We start from the raw sequence: 23479 nt of genomic DNA, 5'->3' as shown, positions 1-23479 counted from the left end.
ATACACACACACACACACACACACACACACACACACAATGGGATTATTAGGGATACTTATGAGTGGATACCAAACCCAGCTCACAATGAAGGATCATAAAGGTCAAATAAAAATGCAATTTTGAGCTGATTTTAGTTTAGAGTGGGCCTGGGGATTCCCAAACACACCTTGGTTTATTTCCCAATTTCCAAATGTATTGTTTGAGATAGACACACATCTGCTACTTCAGCCCATTTCTAGGGTAACCTTTGATATTGTCAGTTCCAACCAAGACCAAGAACAAGAGAAGGCTCTGAAGTTAATACAGAATACATGTAAACACCTCTACCATTAGAGGCTTATGAACCAGTAGCTACACGGTAAAGTTACTCTGAGTACATCTCCACCATTAAAGGCTTATGAACCAGTAGATCCAGTTGACTTAATGGTAGAGTGTACTCAGAGTTCCTTTTTATAATGATTGATATAAAATCATTATATCACATATAATATATATTTGTGGCATTGTCAAGAGTCTGTTCTCACGGGGATATGGTGACTCCTTTATTCAAGGGCTCTAGTTGGCCCACCAAGTGAAAAGCTATGATGATTCTCCATTATCTTGAATGGAGTCAGCATTCTGTCAAGCTGCAATAAGAGCATGGTGCAGAAAACCTTCAGGTTTCTGCAAAAAGCCACCTTTTTTACTTTTAGATAAACATTTTCTGAGGATTGACTTTTGAGTCTCTGATGAGCCTAGTAAAGACGGGTCTCTTGACGTGATAGGTACACTAAGATGCCTATCACGAATTGGTTTTGTGTTCCAACAAGCCAAAGTTGTCTCCGCATCTACTATCCTAGTTCCAGCTCCCATTATGTTTCCACCAGGAACATAATGTAACCCCTTAATTGGATTTTTTTGCTTCCAAACTTGCTCTCCTCCAATTCATTTTCCACAGTTCAATTAGACCTTTTGAAATGCACATCTGATCAAGCTATTCACTTCCTTAAAAGCTTTGTTGGCTCCACATCAGCCTGACAATAAGCTAGAAGTTGTACAAAGTCCTGAGCATCCTCGTTTCTTTTCACCTTCTAACATGATCTCTCCCTCAAATTCTCTGTGCACAATTTGGCTTTCTTCCACTTTTTGGAATGGGTTGTTACCAGTAGTTCATTAAGTCTTTCACTCCTGTTTTATTCTCCACCTCCAATTTTCTTTCCTAACTATACCTGGCCGACCCACATTGATCTTAAACATTCCAGCTCAAACATCATTCCTTAGAAAAATATTTAAAGACTAATAGACAAACTTTTCTTCTATTATATGCTCTCATACCACCCTGCCTTTTTCCTTGTAGTGTTAATTTTTACTTGTAATAAAGTATTTGTGAGATTATTTGTTTGAAATATACCTGGTGGAGGAGGCTGTGCACTGCGCAAGGACACCTAATCAAGGAGAGCATAGTCAACAAAATTCAGCCCAGAGCCTACTTGACAAGCCATAAATCTTGGTGCAGAGCTCCATCTGGTTATAGAAGGGTGAGCCATTTTACATAAATGCATTGTCTGTTTAGCAAGCAGCATGTACATGGGCTGAATCTATCCAGAAGAGGATCCCTTTTCAAATTTGCATGAAGATACAATGGATCGGCGACAGCTCTGTACGGGTCTCTCCTCTCCATTCTGTGAGAGAAAACACCATGGCTGAATTCATCACGATTGTATATCCCCAACACTCAGCATACTGCCTGGCACCTGAGAAGATGTTCTTTAATATTTGTTGATTCAATAAATGAAGGACTGATTCTCAACATAGAAAAATAGAAAATGATTTTTTAATCATTTTTCTGTGTTTCTTCTGGATTTTTAACAAAACATATTTCTACAAATTAGTTACCAAAGGCAAAGAGTTTTGTTCTATTAATTGCCCAGATTTCTAATGAGGCCCCTAGGGTAGAGCCTCAAACTCTCTGGTGACTCCTGTGCCTGGGACTGATGCTTGAGGGGAGGTGCTTGGTGTCCTAGAGAGAGTGGATCTGCTTCTCTTTGGGGAGTAAATAGACAGAGTGCCTGGATGTAGGGTTTCTGGGGTTTCGACGCTGCAGGAAGACTCTGAGGCCAGAAGAGTCTAAGTTCTAGCCTTGAATCAGCCACTCTGAGCTTCCTCTGACACTCAGGAAATGCCGAACGTCTAGGCTTGAGGTTTTCAATTTCTCCCACATGGGCCTCTTGGAGAGAGTCCATCTCAGTTCTTCTTTTTATCTTTTCAAGTTCAGATGCACCAGCTCCTAAGAGAATTTCTCTTACTTCCTTTGCCAAGTTCGCAAGAAGTAAGTGGTTGTCGGTAGAAACAAAGGGGAGGAGAGCTGCTTGTGATTTTTTTTTTTTATTTTTCTTCCTTTTCCCTTTCTGGTTTTCTAAGGATATTCTTGACATTCGAGTTTCATACTTTCCCTGCACCTTGCACCATGGCTGATTGAGATCTCATGCCTGTAAAGTAAAATGCAGAATATAACATTCTCACATTTTCCTTTTTAAACAAAGGAAGGATCTGCTGTAAGTTGTGGGGAAGACAGTAAATAGGGCAGACTTGATAATCCCAGCACTGGCATCCACTCCTGATATCCCTGGGGTCTTTTGAGTCAACAAGGCTGAGAACTGGGCATTGCTCTTACAGCTATTCTTTCCTCCTCTAAGTTGAACACCTTGCCTGAAAATTCATTCGGTAGGATTTTGATTCAATAGGCATACGTGGGATTTGTAGTCAGAGAGACCTCTTTCACATCTGGTCTTGCAAATTAATAGACATGTGAATCTGACAGGTAGCCTATCCTACTGAGTCTCAAGTTCTCCATCCATAAAAAAATAGGAGTATTTTATTTCCTTGCAGAGCAATTACTTAACTTTAAATTATGTAGCCTGTCTAAAGAGGATAGAATATAGTATACTTTAACCAAATGTTAGTATCTGCATTTTGTTTTCTAAAAACCTCAGCCTTTTGAGTCTTAGGGCTCACTTCACGGGGTTCCATCAGTTTTTGGTGTCTATAGGCTATTTTGACTTTACCTTATTTATTTTATAAGCCTAGCTAGGTGACTTGTCCTGACCTTTTTCAGAAATGTGACATAGAGCATCAGGATCATAACTTCCTCACACACAGACACACACAAAAAGCAAGCAAGCAAACAAACAGAGAAACCACCATTCTTTCCTGAGCCCCACCCTTCCTTCCACCAGATGAACCCTTCTGTTTTTTTTTAATGTCTTCCTAAATTCCAGCCTTCATTCACCTCCTTGTATCAGTGTTTTATCGATGAGGACCTCAGCTGAAATAGACAGAATTTCTTCTTCCACTATTGAGATTTTTCAATGAAAAGGACTCAGGTTTAGGGTCGAGACAAGTGGTTTTCTAAGTTAGATCTGTCATGAACTAGATGTGTGATATCAGACTACTCTTTAATCCTTTATGAAATTGTTTCTTCACGTTTCCACCATAGTTATTTTGAGTGGTATATGAATTGTTACTTTGAAGAATAAAGGAAGCTGTTACATGCAAAAAAAAAATCACATAACATTCTATTGTCTTTCCTGGAAAGGGAGCTGTTATGCTAAGACTCAGATGGAGGACATTGAGTTCATCTATCCATCTTTTCCTGGACTGTCCTTTTATGTCTGTTTTCCCTAGCAGCCTCTCGGCCTCTGCAACTTCATGAGCTCTGTAGATTTTATCCTTTCCTGTTTATCGGTGTGACAGTTTTTCTGTCTTTTCCTTGGGTGCTTCACATGCTCCATATGCCTGCCATGTCCCTAAAAAAAGAAACCACATCCTCTACTTCTCACTGCCTGGCATCTTTGAAGTCTAGATTCTCACTGAAGTTCTTTGTCCTGGTTTCTGTGTGCCTAAGTGTTTCTGAGGGTATCTGGCAGAGGTATGGGTCTCCTCCTTTGGACTAGAAGGACCTCATACATGGATTCCTTTAACACCCGCTTATCCAAAGGCTAACAGGCAAAAATTGGGCTGGGCTCTGGGGATGCAGCATTGTGAGTGTGAGCTCTACCATCAAACAAACAAAGTCAGCTAACAAATAATTTCAACTGGATATGACAAGGGCTATCAAAAAATGAATCCAAAAGAACCAAGATGAGAGGGACATAGAGAAGGAAAGATAGTAGTGAGGATAGCCTCAAAGGAGAGAGAGAAAGAAAAAAAAATCGAACCTATTCTCCACCCCACTTCCTAAGCAATATGTATTCATTATTTTTCAGAACTCTCTCTTCTTTCAGTGATGTGATGGCTTCTTCCTACACTGATACCACACTTTCTGAATTACTATAGCCTTTCGATGTAGCCTTATAATAAGTAATGGCATTCGAAAGGCAAATTCTCTCCTTTTGTTTCTCTTCTTTTAAAGAGGATTTCGGCATTCCTGAAACATAGAACTTCCACCTAAATTTTAGCACCATCAATCCAACAAACAAATAATCAAAAACAACCCATTTGGGATTCTGATCGACGAAGTGCATTGAATCACAGATCAATTTTGGATTCACTGAAATCTTCAAACTATTATCTTCAAATTCAGAAACATAATAATTTATTTCAGTCTTTTTTGGTGATCTTCATTATGATTTTGTAATGGCAACTTTGTATTTTGAAGCTATTAGAAGTGATAATTCCTTTAAGTTTAATTTGCTATCTGTTGAAGTACAAATATGCAATGGATTTTTATGTATAAGTTTTGTGCTAAAGGATTGCTAAACTCTTAATAATTCTGATAATTTACCAATAGTTTCTTTTGAATTTTCTATGAATACTATCTTTATAGAATGTCAGTTTTATTTTTTTCCTTCTCAATTCTTATATATATATATTTTTTCTTTCTCTTGCCATACTGGGCTGGCTAGAATATTCAATACAAGATTGAAGTGAAGTGGATGAAGCATTCACCCTTATCTTGTCCTTAATCTTAAACAGAATCCTTCAATATCTTACCATTCAGTATGATGTGAGCTGTAGAATTGCTGTATACCAGCTTTATGAGCTTAAAGAGAATCTTTTATTCTCCATTTTCCAACAGTTCTTCTTAAAGTAGACATTGAATTTTTAAAAAGCTTTTTTTGAACAGCTTTTGAAATAATCATATGGCTTTTTTTCTTTAAATGGTTTATTTGAATAAATATATAACTGGGCTGTTTTAATTTTAAACAATTTTCCATTCTGAAATAAAACCTGTTTTGTGCCTGTTTTATACATTGCTAGATTTGATTTGGAAATATTTTGTTTAAGAATTTAACATCTGTTATTTGTGAATGGGATTGGTCAAAGTTTGATATCAAGATAATTCTAGCTTCATAAAATGAAGTGGAGAATAATTTTTCTTTTTCTTTTACCTAAAATAGTTTGTGTAATATTGGAATTAGTTTACTCTTGAATGTTTCATAACAATTTTGGTAAAATTGTCTTGGCCCAGAGGTTTATTTCTAGTTTTAAACAACAGTCTTTTATTTCTTTAAATACTTAAAGGGATTTTCAGGTTTTCTAATTCTTGATTAAATATTTGTAGGGAATATTTTTCTATAAATATGTCTATTTATATTACAAAAAATTTTATTGCGATAAAGTTGTTTATAACAGTATTTTCATCTTTTTTTTCTAAAATTTCTGTGATTTTATCCTTTTATTAACTCATAATATAATTTATATCTTCTGGGTTTTTTGGGTCAATTTCGCTTGTAGTTAAACTTAAGTTCATAAATTTTTACCTTTTGTAGGTAACTACACAGAGGTAAAAGAGTTTCTTTTCCAATTTCTATTTTATCGTTGTTTACACTAATTAACATCTGTTTTCTCATTATTATTTTTTCTTCTACTTTCTTTGTGGTTTTGTTTTAATAACATCCTAGGTGGATGCTCAACTTATTAATTTTAAGCCTTGTTTTTTCCAACAAGCAAGCATTTTAAACTACAAATTTACCTGTAATAATGTTCAAGATACATTGTGTATGATTTGGTATGTGATTCTGTTATTAGTTTGAGATATTTACCAATTATCAATTTAAGTCCCTCTTTTGACAATAGGTTACCAAACATTTACACCTTCCAAAATTACCTTGTGTTTTGACATTTCTAACTTAATCACATTATGGTCTAAGGAGGTGGTTATCTTTTAAGAATATCTAGTTTTAAGAAATTATTGAGACCAACTTCATGGGCCATAAGAGATCATGTTTTTAAAAGACCCAGGTGGACTTGAAAAGAATGTTGTACATCTGACTTTTAAATAATGTTGCTCAAATTTTGTGTATCTTTATTCCCAGTCCAAGAGTCTGCCATGTTCCTGAGGAAGGAAGTTGATCCACCCAGCTTTGTTTTATTTTGGGGAGGGGGTTACTGGGGATTCAACTCAGGGCACTTGACCACTGAGCCACTACCCCAGCCCTTTTTGTATTTTATTTAGAGACAGGATCTCCTGAGTTGCTTAGCATCTTGCTTTTTGCTGAGGCTGGCTTTGAACTTGCAATCCTCCTGCGTCAGCCTCCCAAGCCGCTGGGATTACAGGCATGTGCCATCACTCCCAATGATCCATCCAGGTTTGAAATGGGTTTTTGCCATATTGCATCTTTGCTCTGTGCACATACTTGAGGTCAGGGCAACAACTGGTATTGACTTTCTCTTTTTGTTTCAGACCTAATATCCTCAATGAGGAGAGCCAACCGTACAGAGGTAAAAGAGTTTCTTTTCCAAGGCTTTTCCAGTTTCCAAGAACACCAGCTCACGCTCTTCGTGGTCTTTTTTGCCCTCTACATGCTGACTCTGGCTGGCAATGTCATCATTGTGACCATTATCCGAATGGACCACCACCTCCACACCCCCATGTACTTCTTCTTAAGTGTCCTCTCCACTTCGGAGACCTTCTACTCCCTGGTCATCATCCCACGCATGCTTTCCAGCCTGGTGGGCCTGAACCAGTCCATCTCTCTGGAGGGCTGTGCAGCTCAGCTCTTCTTCTTCCTTGGTTTTGCCATCACCAACTGCCTGCTGCTGGCAGTCATGGGGTACGATCGCTACGTGGCCATCTGCAACCCACTTTGCTACCCCATCGTCATGCACTGGAGGGTCTGTGCCACGCTGGCCTCTTCGGTCTGCACCACAGGCTTCTTGCTTTCCCTGGTTCAGACGGTGGCCATTTTCAGACTGCCCTTCTGCAGCTCCCTGATTGAGCATTTCTTCTGTGACGTCCGGCCTGTCCTGGACCTGGCCTGTGCTACCCCCGTCATCAACGATATACTGACCTTAATTATCAGCCTTCTGGCCATCACAGCCCCTGCCACCTTCCTGTTCGTCTCCTACGTTCTCATTATTTCCACGATTCTCAAGATTGCCTCGGCCGAGGGCCGCAAGAAGGCCTTCGCCACGTGTGCCTCGCACCTGACGGTGGTCATCGTCCACTACGGCTGTGCCTCCATCGCTTACTTCAAGCCCAAGTCAGAGAACACCAGGGATCAGGACCAGCTGGTCTCGGTGACCTACACTGTCATCACCCCTTTACTAAACCCAGTCGTGTACAGTCTGCGGAACAAAGAAGTCCAGGACGCTCTGCGCAGGGTGGTGGGCAGGAAATCCCTTTCCTAAGATGGTCATCCCTTTCCATATAATCAGGGGTGTTTTCCAGAGGGAGTCTTATAGGTGCAGCTACAGAGCCAGGGTTTCCTGTGATTAGTGAAGTCTCAAACATCCCATCAGGGACAGGGTGAAAGTGAAGCTGAGAACTACCTTCTAATAATTCTCACTTCCTCAACTTCTTTGTTAACATAATAAAAACACAGGTCACTGGGCAAATCTGTTCTCAGATAGCCATTGGCCCTACTCCAGAAGATAATTACAAGGTCAAAGTAGGATCCAATGTTCCTTTCAAGCTTAAATTTAAAAGGATTTTTTTTTGTTGTTGTTACTGGGGATTGAACTCAGGGGCACTTGACTACCGATCCACATCCCCAGCCCTAGTTTATATTTTATTTAGAGACAGGGTCTCACTGAGTTGCTCAGCACCTGGGATTACAAGCATGTACCACCCCATCCCAGGGGGACCAGTCCATTTTGCTGAAGTATAAGCCACATTAAAAATACTACCCAACAGAGCTACTTTTAACAGTAATTCGATGCTTGAACAAGTGATTACTAGGAAGGGTATGGGTAGAAATCTAATTGCCTTGTGTTTTAATAAGATAAGCAAAGAAAACAAAGATACAGATAGCTTTTAAGAAATGTGTTTGGAACAAGCTAAAAACTTTCTAGAGAGAATCTATTTCCCAGCAACCCACTGTCCATTTCTATCAGCCAGCTGTGGGACTCCAGATGAAGGGGAACCTGGGGATGGGGGGTAGGGAGGGGAGGGAAGTAGATGGAGAGGACTTGTCATCAGCATATGACAGTCACGGGATGCTGGCCAAAGCTCAGGTGACTTGGTCTGATTCTTTGGGGCTCCCAGCTGAAGAGACGCCATATGAAGAAGGTTTTGTGAGTCTGGATTAAAAAAATGAATGCCTTCCTCAAGGATGGGATCAACAGGTCCAGGAAGGAAGGAGAACTCTCAGGGAGAAGACTGCTGAAAGACGCTATGAAAAAATTGACTAAAAAGAAGGAAAAATGACAAACATCCAAATTGTACCTTTTAATGATAGTCGAGTAGGAGAAACCGAAGGCAGAAGGACCAGGTCACCGTTGAGGGGAGGAAAAATGATTTAGAAAAAGTTCTTCAGATTAGATCCTCTCCTTCCCTTTGTAAGCCAAGTCATAAAGGCAAAGGAAGAGAATTCAATGGAAATATGAAGAGTCAATGTAACACACCTTTCTAAGAAATTCCATAATTTCATGACTCCTAAAAAAACTGAACAAAGTAAATAGTTAGGGATTTTGGCATGAAAACCTCCCCAAATTAAATCAACTTAGTTAGAAATGGAATAATAGGAGATTACTTACTGTTCCTCAGCTCAAAAGAAAAACAAAAAAATGAATGAGGGTAAATTTCAGGTTCAATTTGTAAGATCCAATAGGTGGTAAGTAAAACTATGGTGATTAACTGTTTTAATTATTGAGAAAATCAGAAATTTATAAAAAAAATGCACAAGAAATGTGAGTACATATTATTCTCTTCATAAAATATTTTCAAAATACAGAAATAGCAAACAAAATGCAAAAGCTAATTATTAATTTTATAGGCTGTGTATGCAGGTGCATCAAATCTAAGAAAGTTTCACCGTTTTTTTCTACTACGATAATTCTGAGTTTCTAATTCACTGGATGGAGAAAAGGTCATCTGGACTTCTTTATGCATACTCAGTCAATTAATGGTTAACAAGGCAGATCACGAGTAAAAACAAGGTTCTACTCTATTCCTCTTCACCAAGGTTCTACTCCTCTCCTTCCTTCTCCTTTTCCCCACTCATCTTGGAGTGAAGCCAGTTCTGGTCACACCATCTTGTTTTCTTACTCAGAATGTAGAAGAAATTGGTTCATGGTAATTTCTACCTCCCCATGTTGGATCCTGTGGAGCTACATGACCACCAATGGCCACCCTTACTGCCATCCACCAAGAGGACTCTGGCATGTCCATGTACTTTAATCAGTGTGGTCCTTGAACTTCACATCTTGCTGGTGACCGTCCGACCCCTTGGGTCCACTGGTACTCTGTCAGCTACTTCTCAAGGCACCTGGGCATTCCGTGACACAGTTGGTCTTATCATGTCACGAGATTCCATGGGATTTCACTGAACCTCACACCAGGTGATTCACTCATGTACTTCTGATCTACCAGGCCTCACACCCTCTCTGCTTTTATCAAGTCCTTTTCCTTCTTCCCCACATCAGGGTGGGAGCGAGAGTGGGCCCCCCACGATATCCAACCAACTATGAGGCTGTCTCCTCCAGGGTCTGAAAGCCATTGTTTTATTTTGGCAGGAAAACTTCAATTCTTCCCAACTCTACAGTTTACATTCTACATTTCATATATAGAATACAGTTAGCACTGAGGCTTTTGATATTCAAAATCATTCTTTGTAAATGAAAAGAGGCTTTTCTCTCTAGAAAAGTTCACTCACCTTAAAAAAAAAAAACTATTTCAGCTTTCAATACAAATGTTTCAGTTATTATTTCTCTTTAAAAAAAAAGGTCTTTTTGAAATTCAATTGGCTTTTTAAAAATTCTGGATTCTTTTGAGTCTATCCTTCCTCTGGGGCAAATGAATGTCCCCTGGAACACTGTGGAACCATAATAATAATTTTTTAAAAAGGGGGACTGTTGGATTACTATCCACAATATTTCTTTGTAGAGTATGTTTTTGTGGAAATTCAGAAAACATTGACTTGTTATTTGAGACCTTCAAGAAAAAAAAACCCTCTGTCATAAATTCATTTCCCCAGAATAGAAAATTCCATTTTAAAAGCACAGCACCCCAGTAATGAGGAAGTGCCCATCAGGATGGAGTTCCGACCTCCCTGGATTAGATGTCACGTCTGTCACCAGCATCTCCATCCTACATGTAGGGTGAAGTTTTCCCTCCTCCTGGGACAGGTGCTTTTCCTCTCTTGCACTGGCTGGCTCAGCTCCTCAGAAGGGCCAAGAGAGCCGTTGGGTAGAACGAGAATCCTATGTTGCTTAAAGATTGAAGAAGGAAGAAAAAGTCCTGGTTAAAAGGTGCCCAGAGGCCTCCCTAAAGTGCCTCCCTTGGACTCGTTCTGTAAGCAGTCTCTGCACACTGGTCTCACTCCATATGTAGAGGCAAATTAATTCCTGTGCCTCTTGAAAGGGTAACTGATTATTAGGTCTTGTGCCCCTGAATCTGTACAATCGGAATATCTTCATTTTCCCCAAGGGCTTAGTTTAGAAACCCAAATTAAAAAAAAAAAAAAAAACAGGCACATTTAAGGTATTCTGGCCGTTGGTTCCCAGCTCCTCTATAAAGTGGACATTGTAAGTACATTAGCAAACTTAGAGATTTCATTTGTCCCCTCCTTCTATCTATGAAATATCTTCTTTGTATTCAAACCATTTAAAACACTCTTCTAAAGCTTTTAATTTTGTGTGTGTGTGTGTGTGTGTGTGTGTGTGTGTGTGTGTGGTACTGGGGATTGAACACTAGAGGGCTTTGCCTCTGAACTATGTTCCCAACCCTTTTTTTATTTGTTTATTTTGAGACAGGGTATCCCCAAGTTGCAGAGTCTGGCCTCAATTTACAATCTTCCTGCCTCCCAAGTTGCTGGGATCACGAGTGTGGTCCACCATGCTCAGCACTTTTCCATTTTTAACTGCAGACTTATCTCAGTTAATTTTTTCATTGTTGGTTGCCCCTGTTTGCCTCAAATATGAGTATTTCTCAGAACTCAACCCTTTTCTGAGGATGGCATTATTTTTTCTCTGTGATTTTTTTTAAACATTTGTTTCCACTTCAAATTAAAATGCTGGTGATATCATATAGGATATTCTCCTGGGAATTTGGATCTATTCATAGAGTATCTATTCTGTCACATTTAAATATCTATTCCCTGTGTCAAGAACATGAATGATCATAATTTTCATCATCTAATAGAGTTAGTTGTCTGTCATTGTTCCTCTTCAGGATATTTTTGGATTTGTTGTTGTTATTGTTAACATTTTTCATATAATTTTTAGAAGCAACTTGTCTAATTTGCTCCCTTTTGCAACACAGTTGATACCTGCAGGCAAACCAGATTCCAGTGGTAGTTTATCGAAATCCCATTGCATTTATAAATTAATTCAATGAAAATTGACATCTACATGAGTTTTGAGTCTCCTTCTATTGGTTTCAGTCTCCTTTTGTATCAGGAATTTTTGTATCCTTCTGGGGAATTTTAAACATTATGTCTTTTTTACATTTAAGTCTACGATCTATTTTCAATTAGCTTGTGTGAGGTGTGAGCTTTAGGTCAAGATTTTATTTTTCTGTTGTAGAAGTTCAGTTGCTTTAGGCCAGTCTTTTATAAAGTTTGTCATCCTTTGAATGGATAAAGAAAATGTGGTCTAGATACACAATGGAGTTTTATTCAGCCATAAAGAAAAATGAAATTATGTCATTTACAGGAAAACGGTTGGAACTCGAGAACATTATATTCAGTGAAATAAGCCAAACTCAGGAGATCAAGGGTCATATGTTCTCTGTCATACTCAGAAAGTACAGAGGAAAAAGAAAAGAAAGATGGAGGTGGATCTCATGAAAATCAAATGGTGAAAGTTCTTGGGAATGATATTGGCCAAATTATATTATTGCATTGTATATTGTGTGCGTGTATGAATATGGAACATCAAATCCTGTCAGTACATACGACTATAATGTACCAATTAAAAATGTGGAATTAAAAAAAAGATTGTCATACTTCATTGATCCCTTTGCACCTCTGTCAAGTGTCATTTGAGCATTTTTTTTATGTGTGAGGATCCATTTCTGGGTTCTGTATCTTGTTCCAGTGATCTAGATGTCTTAAGTAATAGAACTGTGTAGTAAGGTAGAAGTGAAGAGATTCCTCTTGCTTTACTTTTCTTTATTCTTCTTTGTCAAAATTGTTTTAGTTATTCTAAGATCTTCATTTTTCTAGAAATTTTAGAATAAGCTTATCTATGTCTTTTAAAAACATTTGCTAGAACTTGGATAGGAATCATATTAAAGCTACGAATCAATTTGAAAATAATTGACACCTTTGTTATTTTGCAACTTCCAGTTCATTCATATATTATTTGTCCTCCTTAGGACTTTTATTTTTTTCACCAGCATTTTATAATTTTCAGCACATAAACTTTGGACATATTTTGTTAAGTGTACACCTAAGGTTTTATTTTCTTTAGCAGACTCTTATATAATACTGTTTTAATTTCAGTTTTCTCATGTTCATTGTTAATAAGTGGAAATTCAATTGATTTCTTATCTTGTTACTGTAGTTATGACCTTGCTGAATTCATTTATTCTAGGAATTTGTCTCTATTTGCAGATAATATGATTACCTACATGGAAAAAATTTGAAGGTATCTGCAAACAGGGACAGTTTTTTCCCCTAATTTGTGCCTTTTATTGCCTTTGATTCCTTATCTAAGTGTCTAGAATTTTTAGTACTATATTAAACATGTACGTTGCTATCTATAGGCTTTTGGGATATGATTTTTATCAAACAGTTAATTAATACATACTCTTAACTAGATGAGCTATTGTTATAAATGGGTATTGGTTTTTGTCAAATGTTTTCCCAATGACAGTTATGTAATTATTTTGTCTCATTTAACCTGTTCATAGGGTGAATATTCCTATTCGATTTTTAAATATTTATTAAGCTTTGCATTTCCACAAGAAAACAATTTGCTCAAGGTATATAACTCTTTTTATACATTGTTGCATTTGTAATACTTTTTGTAGATATTTTGTTGAAGATTTTTTCATCTGAGTCAAGAGAGATATGGGTCTATAATTTGTTTGATCTACCTTTGTCTATTTTGAGTATGTGTAATACTGGCTTCTTAAAGTGTCAATAGGTTTTCTCTTATATTTTCTAGAAGAGATTTTAAACTTGTTATTTCTTCCTTAAATATTCGGTGAAACCATCTGGCCTTAGATATTTCTTTTTCAGGAGCTTTTAAATTATAAATTAGATTTTTAAACAGTTATAGGACTACTCTGATAATCTATCTAATAAGTACACAATTATTCAGTTTATCTGGTTTGAATTGGGTGGTTTGAATTCTTTTAACATTAGTTCATTTTTTTCAAGTTGTTGAATTTACAAGCACAAAGTTGTCGTGTTATTTCCATATTATCTTTTATATAACTACCTAATCTGTAGGGTATTTCCCATTTCATTTCTGATGATTTTTCTCCTTTTATTATTGTCAGTCTTATTAGACTTATTGATTTTATTGAGCTTTTGGGAAGCACTTGCTTCATTACATTGACTTTTTCTATATTTTCTTTTTTTTTTAGTTTCTTTGAGTTTTACTCTTTATTATTTTTCTCTTTTTGCTTGTTTGGATTTATTTTTCTACTGTATTCCTAATTTCTAAAGGTAGGAGCTTAGATTACTGACTTGAGATATTTGCTAATAATATACTCACTCAGTGATATGAATATTTTTTAGCATGATTTTAGGTGTATTTATATATTATAATATGTATATTGTATGTTCATTTTCAATTCCTTCCTATGTATTTTTTAATTTTTTGAGACGTTGTTCTGGACCTGTGGATTTTTTCCCACATTTTTTATGGCGCATTATAGCTATAGATAAAGATGAAATTCATTATGTATATGTACATGCACGCTGACCTGTGGATTTTTTTTAAAAGTGTATTGCTTGGTTTTCATGGGTTTAAAGGTTTCCCTGTTGTCTTCTGTTATTGGTTTATAATTTGTATCCTGGACTTTTTGTCAATCTGTTAGAAGACTGGATTCTATTTAAGTCTTTTATTTTAGCGGTGTTTCACCCAGTTTTCCTGGCCTACTTTTGTGAGCCGTGGCTCCAGGAACTGTTTAATTTTTGCAGCACTTTCGCTGTGGTTCTGGTCTGCTTTGTTTTTCTGGTGCTGTTGGGACTCCCAGTGTCCCCTGCTGGTACTGCCTCAGGGGATAAATAGATGGCTGGGGTGCTGACTGGAGGGGAGTCTCAGCTTCAAGGGACAAAGACGCTTCTTGGCCAGGTGCTCATTAGGATCATATGCCCTCCGCCTCTAGAGGATGCTGAGACTTACCAGGGTACAGCATTTGTGCTAGTGCCCCACCCCCAACATGGCCCTGTGTCTCTGGACAGGGGGGAGAAGAGTCAGTTCCATGGGGTAAATAGGCCTCTAGAGCAGGGTTTGTTGGTGAGGTTTCTCTTGCCAGTCCCACCCCATTGCACAGCTATTTCTGGTAAAGGAGGAGAATTCCAATAAAGGAACTTCCTGGATGAGGGACAGTCCTCCATCTAGTTAATGACACTCTTTCAGAAATCCACTTGCTCGAATGGATTTTCTCACTCTCTTCTCCATCCTTGAATCTATCAATGCGTTATTAGGAAAAAAAGGGAACCAAGTGATGTAAGCACCACCAGCACCAGACTATAAAGCAAAATAAAGTTATATGAGCATAATCTTCAGAAAAGTCAGTGTCAAAGTGTGCAAGATTCCCCCAAATCTCATTAATCTCCAACTTAGGTTCTGTATAAGTGGATGGATTATAGCACAAGGATGGCAGATTTATAAAAAGGAGCAGGGGGCGCCCAAGTGATCATGGAACAATAGGTGCTTCCTGGTTAAAGCAGTATTGTTAGAAAAAGGAGCATCAAGATCTCAAAGCCAGTATCAGCTTATTGTTCCATTGAAGAGACTTAGCACCTCTTGGTTTTTTCCCAAACAACTAAAAGAAGAGAGAGAATAAATTTCGGAGGGTGGGGCACCTAGATTGGTACCTCCTGACAAACTGTTGTCAACTCACAAAATGGACTGTGAAATGGCTCATTTCCTTCCATTTCTGCTAAGACTCCTTGTCAGGAAATAACTTTCTTCTTCTCTACTCCACGTGTTTACTTTTGTTCTTTTCCAATCAATGCTTTCCATCACAAAGTTATCTCTAAAATATGAAGTCAAATCAAGCCTCTCCCCTAATTAAGACTGTCTAGTGGATTCTCCTTGTCCTTGGAACGAAGCCTGATTTCCTCACAATGGCTTGTAGAGACCTACTAGTTCTCACTATTCAAGCCGTTAAAACTGAACTCATCTCTGATAACTCACCCCCTCCCGGTCAACGTACCAGGTTTATGCCAATGTACCATCTTCATGTTTGTTAATCCTTCCATTGAGAGAGATTTCCAGATTCTCATTCATCCACTCACTCTCATTTGTTGTTTATCATTTAAGCTTCAACTGAAAAGAGAAGTAATCCTTAGAGATTCCTTTCCTGACCACCTCCATTTATTGGTGGGCTCCACCAATGTCATTCTCCATTAGAAGACATAGTTTTATGGGTTTTATAGCACTTAATCACAATCTGAAACAAAAGGTAAGTTAAAAACAAGGGATGTAAATTAGTATACTAGGCAAAATACTAAAAAAAAAAATAAAGGTATGAATTTACATAAAAAATAAAGGCAATGTTAGAACATATAAAAGAAGGTAAGCATTTCTTTCAAACATTAACTTTGGATAGAAATCTTCCATTTTGCAAAAACTTAAGATGGCGAATTTCCCTAAATTTCTATGAATACAGTGAGAATCCATTCTTTCACAGCAGAATAATGTGGCAGAAATCTAGCATATGGTAGAATAATGTATTAGCATTATAAGATATTCTTACTATTCTGTACATGATGTTGAGACAGTGAGCTAATTATTGGGATTTAAAAAGTCATATTCTGGTTCATTTTAAGGATAGCCCATTTCATTTCTTATAAAAATTAAATTTCAGATGAATCAAATGTAGAGGCATAAGAAGTATAGAAGACACCATGGGTACTTTTAAAAAATAATCTTGGAGTTAGGAAGGTCCTTTCAAGCATTAATCAAAATGCAAAAGCAATAAAGTCTTATATCAAGAGATAAATGCATAAATATAATACGGACAAAATATCAAATCCACAAACCAGTAAAAATGATAAACATTAAAAAATATCTGCAACATGTATAATAATAGGCATATTTTCTTATCATAGAATTCTTATTATGAGAAAGAACAAAATAATAGTTTTAAAAATGAGCAAGATATGTAAATGGACATTCACAGCAAATGATGTACAAAGGCGAATAAGCATATAAAAAGATATACAGCTTCATTCATAATTAAAGGAATAAAATTTCAAAGAAAAATAACACACCATTTTTACCTATCAGTTCGTCAGGTTTTTAAAGAGGTAGTGATGCTTGAGATTGATGGAAGTAGGATGGGGAAGCATCAAACAGTGTCAGAGAGTATTTAAAGGATACATTCTATTTTGGTTTCGGTTTGGCAGTAATTATTATGTTTTCAAATGAATGAATGGCTGACCAATGAATTTTACTTTCAAGAATGTATCCTATAGATACATGCTCCCAGAAGGGCACAATTATATATGAACGATGATTCTCTTTACTACTAATAAATGCCAAACTACAAACATCCTGAACATTCATTGAAACTTAGGTAGGCCAGATAAATTAAGTTCTATTTGTACCCCATCACACGCACTAATATGAGAAATTTTCATGTACTGATTTGTGAATCCATCCAGAAAGTACTGTTATGTGGAAAAGCAAGTAGGATAACAGTATAGAGAATGCAATTTGAATTACAGAATATGAGGGCACACACGCACACCCACGTAGTTACCCATACAGACGTATGCATGGAACATTTCTAAATTCTGTTTAGTGAGTTGTCTTTTTATATAGCTGGGGTTAGACACTTAGTTTGTTTTGTTTTTGTTTTCACTGAAAGAGCCTACAAGTAATTATACCACAATCACAATAAGGGAACCTGGCACCCAGATCTTGCTTTCTAAATACGATCTCTGCTAAAAGGTGCTAGAACCCCTTGGAAAAATGGCTGAGTCCAGAGCCAGGACAGGAAAAGTACAAGAGGAACCTGGAATTCTTGTTGGTATGGAATATAAAGAAATGCTCAAACAATAAGAAGCCATGTCAAAAGAATGTAGGAGACAGACTAAAGCAATTCCCACTGCCGTATTCTGTGATGAATTGTGCATCAACATACATAATATTCGTAAGTATCAACATTACCTAAATCTACTAGCATCTAAACATCTCTTCTTTATAACTGAATGCCAACCTATTGGAGGAATGATAAAGACTGAAAGTTATCAAGGAGTCAAAAAAATAGAGGGTAAAAGTTTGATGATGAAAGGAATCTTAATCTCACTATTTCATCTTACAAATTACTTATATGCAAAGGGAATTTCTCTCACCCTATTCTCCTTCCTCTACTCTACAGGGCTTCCTTCCATTTATGAATTGTTTTTTTTTTAATTGAGCTTCATAGATATACATAAAGGTGGAATCCACTGTGGTATATTTATATACGTACCTAGCTTAATCTTTTTTTTCAATTTCATTCTGCATTTCTTTCCTTTTCCCATCTCCTTCCTCAACTCCATGATCTTCCCTCTATTTTCATGGGATCTTTGCCCACCCATTTTCTCCCCCTCACTTTGCCCTAGCTTCTGCATATGAAAGAAAACAGTCGATCTGTGACTTTTTGAGTCTGGCTTATTTCATTTAGCATGATGGATGCTCTCCAATTCCATCCATCTACCAGCAAATGCCATAATTTCTCACATTTCTCATTGTGACTGAGTAAAACTTCATTTGTGTTTATACATCACATTTTCTTAATCCATTCATTTATTGACAGGCACCGAGGCTGGTTCCATAACTTGACTCTTAGGAATTGTGCTTCTATAAACATTGGTGTGCCTGGATCACTATAGTGATACAGATTTCAGATCTTTTGCATAAAGACCAAGGAGTGAGCTAGCCGGATCATATTGTGTTCTAGTCCTAGTCTTGTAACTAGTTTTGTGTCATTCACAAATAGCTAATCTGACATCTCCTCCTATTTGTATTCCTTTAATTTCCTGTCTAGAGTTAAAAAAAAAAACTATGTTGAATAGGAGTGATGAGAGAGGACATCTTTGACTTGTTTCTGATTTTAGAGGAACTATTTTCAGTTTTTCTGTTTTAGTATGATATTAGCTTTGGGTTTGTCATATATAACCTTTATAATGTTGAGGTTTTTATCCCTATTTTCTCCAGAATTTTATGAATGAATGAGTGTTCGATTTTGTCAATGGTCTTTTCTGCATCAATTGAGATGGTCATCTGATGCTTGTCCTTAATTCTATTTATGTGATGAATTATATTTGTTGATGTATACATGTTGAACCAAACTTGTATCCCTGGGATGAAACCCGCTTGATCATGTTACAGTATCTTTTTGATGTATAAAATATTAAGATTTAAATAAATTGGGAGCCCTTATCAATTTATCTCAAGTGCAATTTTAATTTAAAGCAATTAAATTTTTTTTTCTAAAATTAGTATAAAAAAGTGAACTTTCAACTACTAAAAAATAAAACAAGGTAAAACTGGGTTTGATAACACACACCTGTAATCTCAGCAATTCAATAGGCTAAGGCAGGAGGCTTGCAAGTTCTCAGCCAGTTTTGCTTGGTAACTTGGTGAGACCCTGTCTCAAAATTAAAAAATAAATAAATAAATAAAAAGGACTGGGAATGTAGTTCAGTGATAGGGTGCCCCTGGGTTCAATCCCTAGTACAAAAATAAATAAATAAATAAATAAACAAACAAATAAATAAATAAACAAACAAATAAAATAAAGAAAGTTTATCTCCTTGCTAATTAAGATTTATTATAAAATCATGGCTATTAAGGCAGTGTGATTTTGGTACAGGGAGTTAAATTAACCAGTGACATAGAATAGAAAGTGTTCAAACCAATATACAATTGTAGATCAGTGGGAAAAGAGAGGCTCCTCAGGGAAAAAGTGCTGAGCCACATCCCCAACCTGTTTTATTTGTTACTTTGAGATAGTCTTTTTTTTTTTTTTTTTTGGTACTGAGGATTGAACTCAGGAGCACTTAACTACTGAGGCATGTCCCCAGACCTATTTTGTTTTTTAATTAGAGTCAGGGTCTCACTGAATTGCTTAGGGGCTTGCTAAGTTATTAAGGTTGGCTTTGAACCCTTGATCCTCCTGCCTCAGCCTCCCAAACTGCTGGGATTATAGGCACTGTGCCCGGAGAAACAAAGTCTTGCTAAGTTGCTTAGGACTGCACTAAATTGCTGAGGCTGGCCTCAAACTTAAAATCCCCTACCTTAGCCTTCTGCATTGCTAGGATTACAGGTATATGTCACCGTGGTCAGCTGAAAACCTTAATATTTAATCCACCAAGTGGTACATGAATAGGGAACTGTCAATCATACTTCCACCCCCCAAACACTGCAGGTTATAGTGCATATGAAGATATTACTGAGCTGTGAACCACAAGATATTGGGATACTAACTCTGTCAATGATAATTTAATTAAAATATTTGAGTGTTCTAAAGAAACTCCAGTTTGGCTAGTATTTTATTTTCTTATGCCTCTGAAACATATAGAGATAAGAGCAAACGTTATTAACATTTTTATTTTTGCCGTAAACATTTTTCCTTTTATAATTTTCTAAACTTAACAGTCACTACAAATTCTGTAGGGAAAGAAGAATAGGGAATACAAAAAAAAGAAAGGAAAAAAGAAAAAGGAAGAGCCCCAGGGCATTTTTCAAGTTTATCATGATATGAATTCAGGTGCTTCATTTTTTTTTTTTTTTTGCCAAGTGTGAGAGAATTACTTGGAGGAGAACTGGCAGGATCTGGTGAGGAGATAGGTATAAAAGGAAAATTGGAATAAAATACTCTCAGGGAAAATATAGCACCTGGAGTGGGGAAACCTGTATTGAGGAAGAAAAAAACTGATCTCCTGGAGACCATTGTGTTTATGATCATTTGCCTGAGAGTCCTGAGCATGAAGTCCTGGCTCAGTCTGGATATTCAGTGCCCTCTCGGCCTTCTGAAGTTACTGTTGCCTTTTGAGCTGGGATCTCCTACCTTTTTTTGTTTGGTTTTGTTTTGGTACTAGGGAATTTATTGCAGGGGCACGTAACTACTGAGCCCCATCCCCAGCTCTTTTTTATTTTTTTTCATTTTGAAAAAACCTCCTTTAGTTGTTAAGGCTAAGCTTGAACTTGCATGAATCTCCCACTTCTGATTGCTACAGGACAAAAAAAAAAAAAAAAGAAAAAGAAAGAAAAAAGCCAGAATTGGCTATTTAATTAAAGGAGAAAGGAACCAACTAACGAAACAAAAGAGCTTCTAGCACAGAGCAGGGAGAGTTGTTGCATGGTTTCCTGGAATCCACAACAGTGATTCTTAGCTGGAGCTCACTTGGGCTTTGTAACCATGGTTTTCCAAGGCTCCACGGTATAAAAATAGAATACTTATTTAAAAAATAAAACCCCACGACTAAGCCATGGCTGTTCCTACTTACAGTGAAAACTGCCTCAAGACTCCCAGAGCACAAACCCGTGTCATCTGGTGAATGTGCCCCTCCTGTAACAAGGTCCCCTGGCACAGGCTGTTGGCTTCCTAGTCCCAGGGTGACTCGGTAGGTGCTCAGTGAATAGCACCTAGAGACCCTGGAAACTGATCCTCAGAGAGCCTTTCTTTCGTGTCAAAAGTTCTTCTGACAACCAGAGAGAGTGTATGGAGTGAACAGAGGGTCTCCTGTGTCTTTCCTTCCACCTCCATCCCTTTGGAAGTGGAATGAACACATTCAGCCGACTTTTCTTCACCACCCGGGTTTGTGAATATTTACGATCCATGGGCCACCTCTCTGACCTCTGCCTCTATTTTTCTGTTGACTCACAGATTCTCAGGGAGAGAAGTACGTGAGATACGGAGAAAGAAGTCAGTGGTTAACAGGGGGTTCCATGTGAGGAATAAAATGCACGTATGACTTTTGTTGTTATGAAAGGGTCAAAGTATATTAAGCTGGAAAGGATACTGGTGTATGTGAATATCTGTTCTTCTTTTTTTCTTTATTTATTACTTACCAAGATCTCCTGTTAATCCCAAGAATTCATGGCTTCCCAGGATTAAAGAGTGTCTCAACTGATATGGTAATAAACAATGCAACTCGGCTACGTACAAGCTTTGCTCCCTTGTCTATATTCTTGTCTTCAGACAATTCATAGTTCACAGAGAAAGTTTATAAAGCTTCATAAAGCATGTTTACAAATACTAACCACACATCAGGGTCAAACAACTTTTCCTATCAAGAAATGGTGTCTGGCGTCTAACATAAAATTTATTTTTTGCAACCCCATCTAATTTCCTCTGAAATGCTCTGCAGTGTTGAAGCACAACTGTATGCTGCTGATTCCTTGTAAATACCTTTTTTTTTGTAGATTTTGTTTATGGAAAGTGTGTATTTCTGAAAATAGATAGATATAATTTTGAAAGTGCAAAATAAGCTTACCTTTGAAATCTACCCAATAGTAAACCACTTTGTAATGTGATTTATTTGCCTTACTTCTGGCAAAATGCACTTTTGAAGCAACTCCATCCTATTACTGAATTTGAGTTTTTGACAACTAACCAATGATATAATTGTACGCTGGTTAGAAATAGGGTAAAGGCTACTGGAAAAGTTGCACTATCTTTTCCAATTATGTTAATAATGGTATGCTTCCTTTGGTTACAATGTTATAATTCCAATGTTTAAAATGTAACCCAATTATTTCATCGTTTGTTGCTGTCATGGGCATAGCATCAGGAAAAAATGAGACAGAGGTTAAAAACAATTTTGCCTTCTGTTCTTTGAAAAAAAAGAAATTCACTGTGATGCTCCAGCATTTTTGCTTCATGGTGGGTAGTTTGTGTGACGGAGCAATGATGTGTAATGTTTGTGTCCTACGTTGTAGTGGCCACTCTGTGGCCATAAGGATTGGAAATACACAGCCCCTGTCTAGCTGTACTGGGGAAAATTTTGTATTTACACTGTAGTTTTTGTGGAGTGGGAGGAACAATCACAAGGGGTCAGGAGACATGAGTTCTCATCTTGGTTTAGTTCTTTGACAGAGATGACTTCAGTTCCTGTGTAAATTAATCCTTATCTTCCTTGTTTATTAACATTTGGGTGTTAACAGAATTAAATAATGTACATGAATATGTTTTATAACTGTGAAGATACTGTCAGGTGCTTATAATGCTAAAAAGTCAGAAGACAGTTCTATGCTACCTGAATGTGCACAGACACGTAGATCTGAGAGAGAGGAGATGGGTAAGGAGAAAAAAAAAATTAAAGAACACTTGGCTTTGGCTTTGAAAACTGAGTGGTATCTAGGGAAGAGGAATGTAGGACAGAGTTGAGAAGAGCACTCAAAAGATTGGAATGCAAAAGCAGTTTCTCTGTCAGAATAGGAAAAAGCTCTACCCAAACCCTAGAAATTCAAGAATTAGTGTGTTCCTACGGAACCCGGAATTTAGGATGACGCCTGTGAACTTGAATGTATTCCATCTTTAAGTTCAAATACAGGTATACTTAACAGCATAAAATTCTTCTATCAACAATTCTATGATGGTACCATCACTACATCCACGTAAAGATGAGGAAACTGGTCTTAGAGATGCTCAGTCTTTGCCCAAGTTAAGCTAGCGCATGAGAGAAGAAGGAAATGAGTTTATAACAGTTGCCTCTAAGGGCCATGTACTTTTGTCTTACTGAGAAAAAAAAAGAAAAAAGATAACAAGTCTCCAGTCTTCACTCCCCAAAGAAATAAGTAAGAATGTGAATATAAATAAGCAGAAACCCGTGTTGAATTAACCACGGAGTTTACCCAGCCTACTATTTGACATAGATCACCACCCAGATCTTTATATTCTTTTTTTTTTCTTTCTTAGATACCATACAGGACTCA

The 23479-nt window shown here is 37.2% G+C and overlaps 1 protein-coding gene across 1 annotated transcript; it reads left to right on the top strand.

The window, feature by feature from the left end:
- The first annotated feature begins 6679 nt into the window (after nucleotides 1-6679).
- Nucleotides 6680-7612, top strand: LOC113196216 (olfactory receptor 10J1-like). Its single transcript, XM_026407984.2, has one exon. It carries the CDS (start codon nucleotides 6680-6682, stop codon nucleotides 7610-7612), a length of 933 nt encoding a protein of 310 aa, XP_026263769.2.
- Nucleotides 7613-23479: the final 15867 nt, after the last annotated feature.

The sequence above is a fragment of the Urocitellus parryii genome, chromosome 11, assembly GCF_045843805.1.
Source record: "Urocitellus parryii isolate mUroPar1 chromosome 11, mUroPar1.hap1, whole genome shotgun sequence".
Classification (NCBI taxonomy): domain Eukaryota; kingdom Metazoa; phylum Chordata; class Mammalia; order Rodentia; family Sciuridae; genus Urocitellus; species Urocitellus parryii.
Note: the sequence above shows the minus strand (reverse complement) of the source record. Positions and strands in the feature narration are given on the sequence as shown.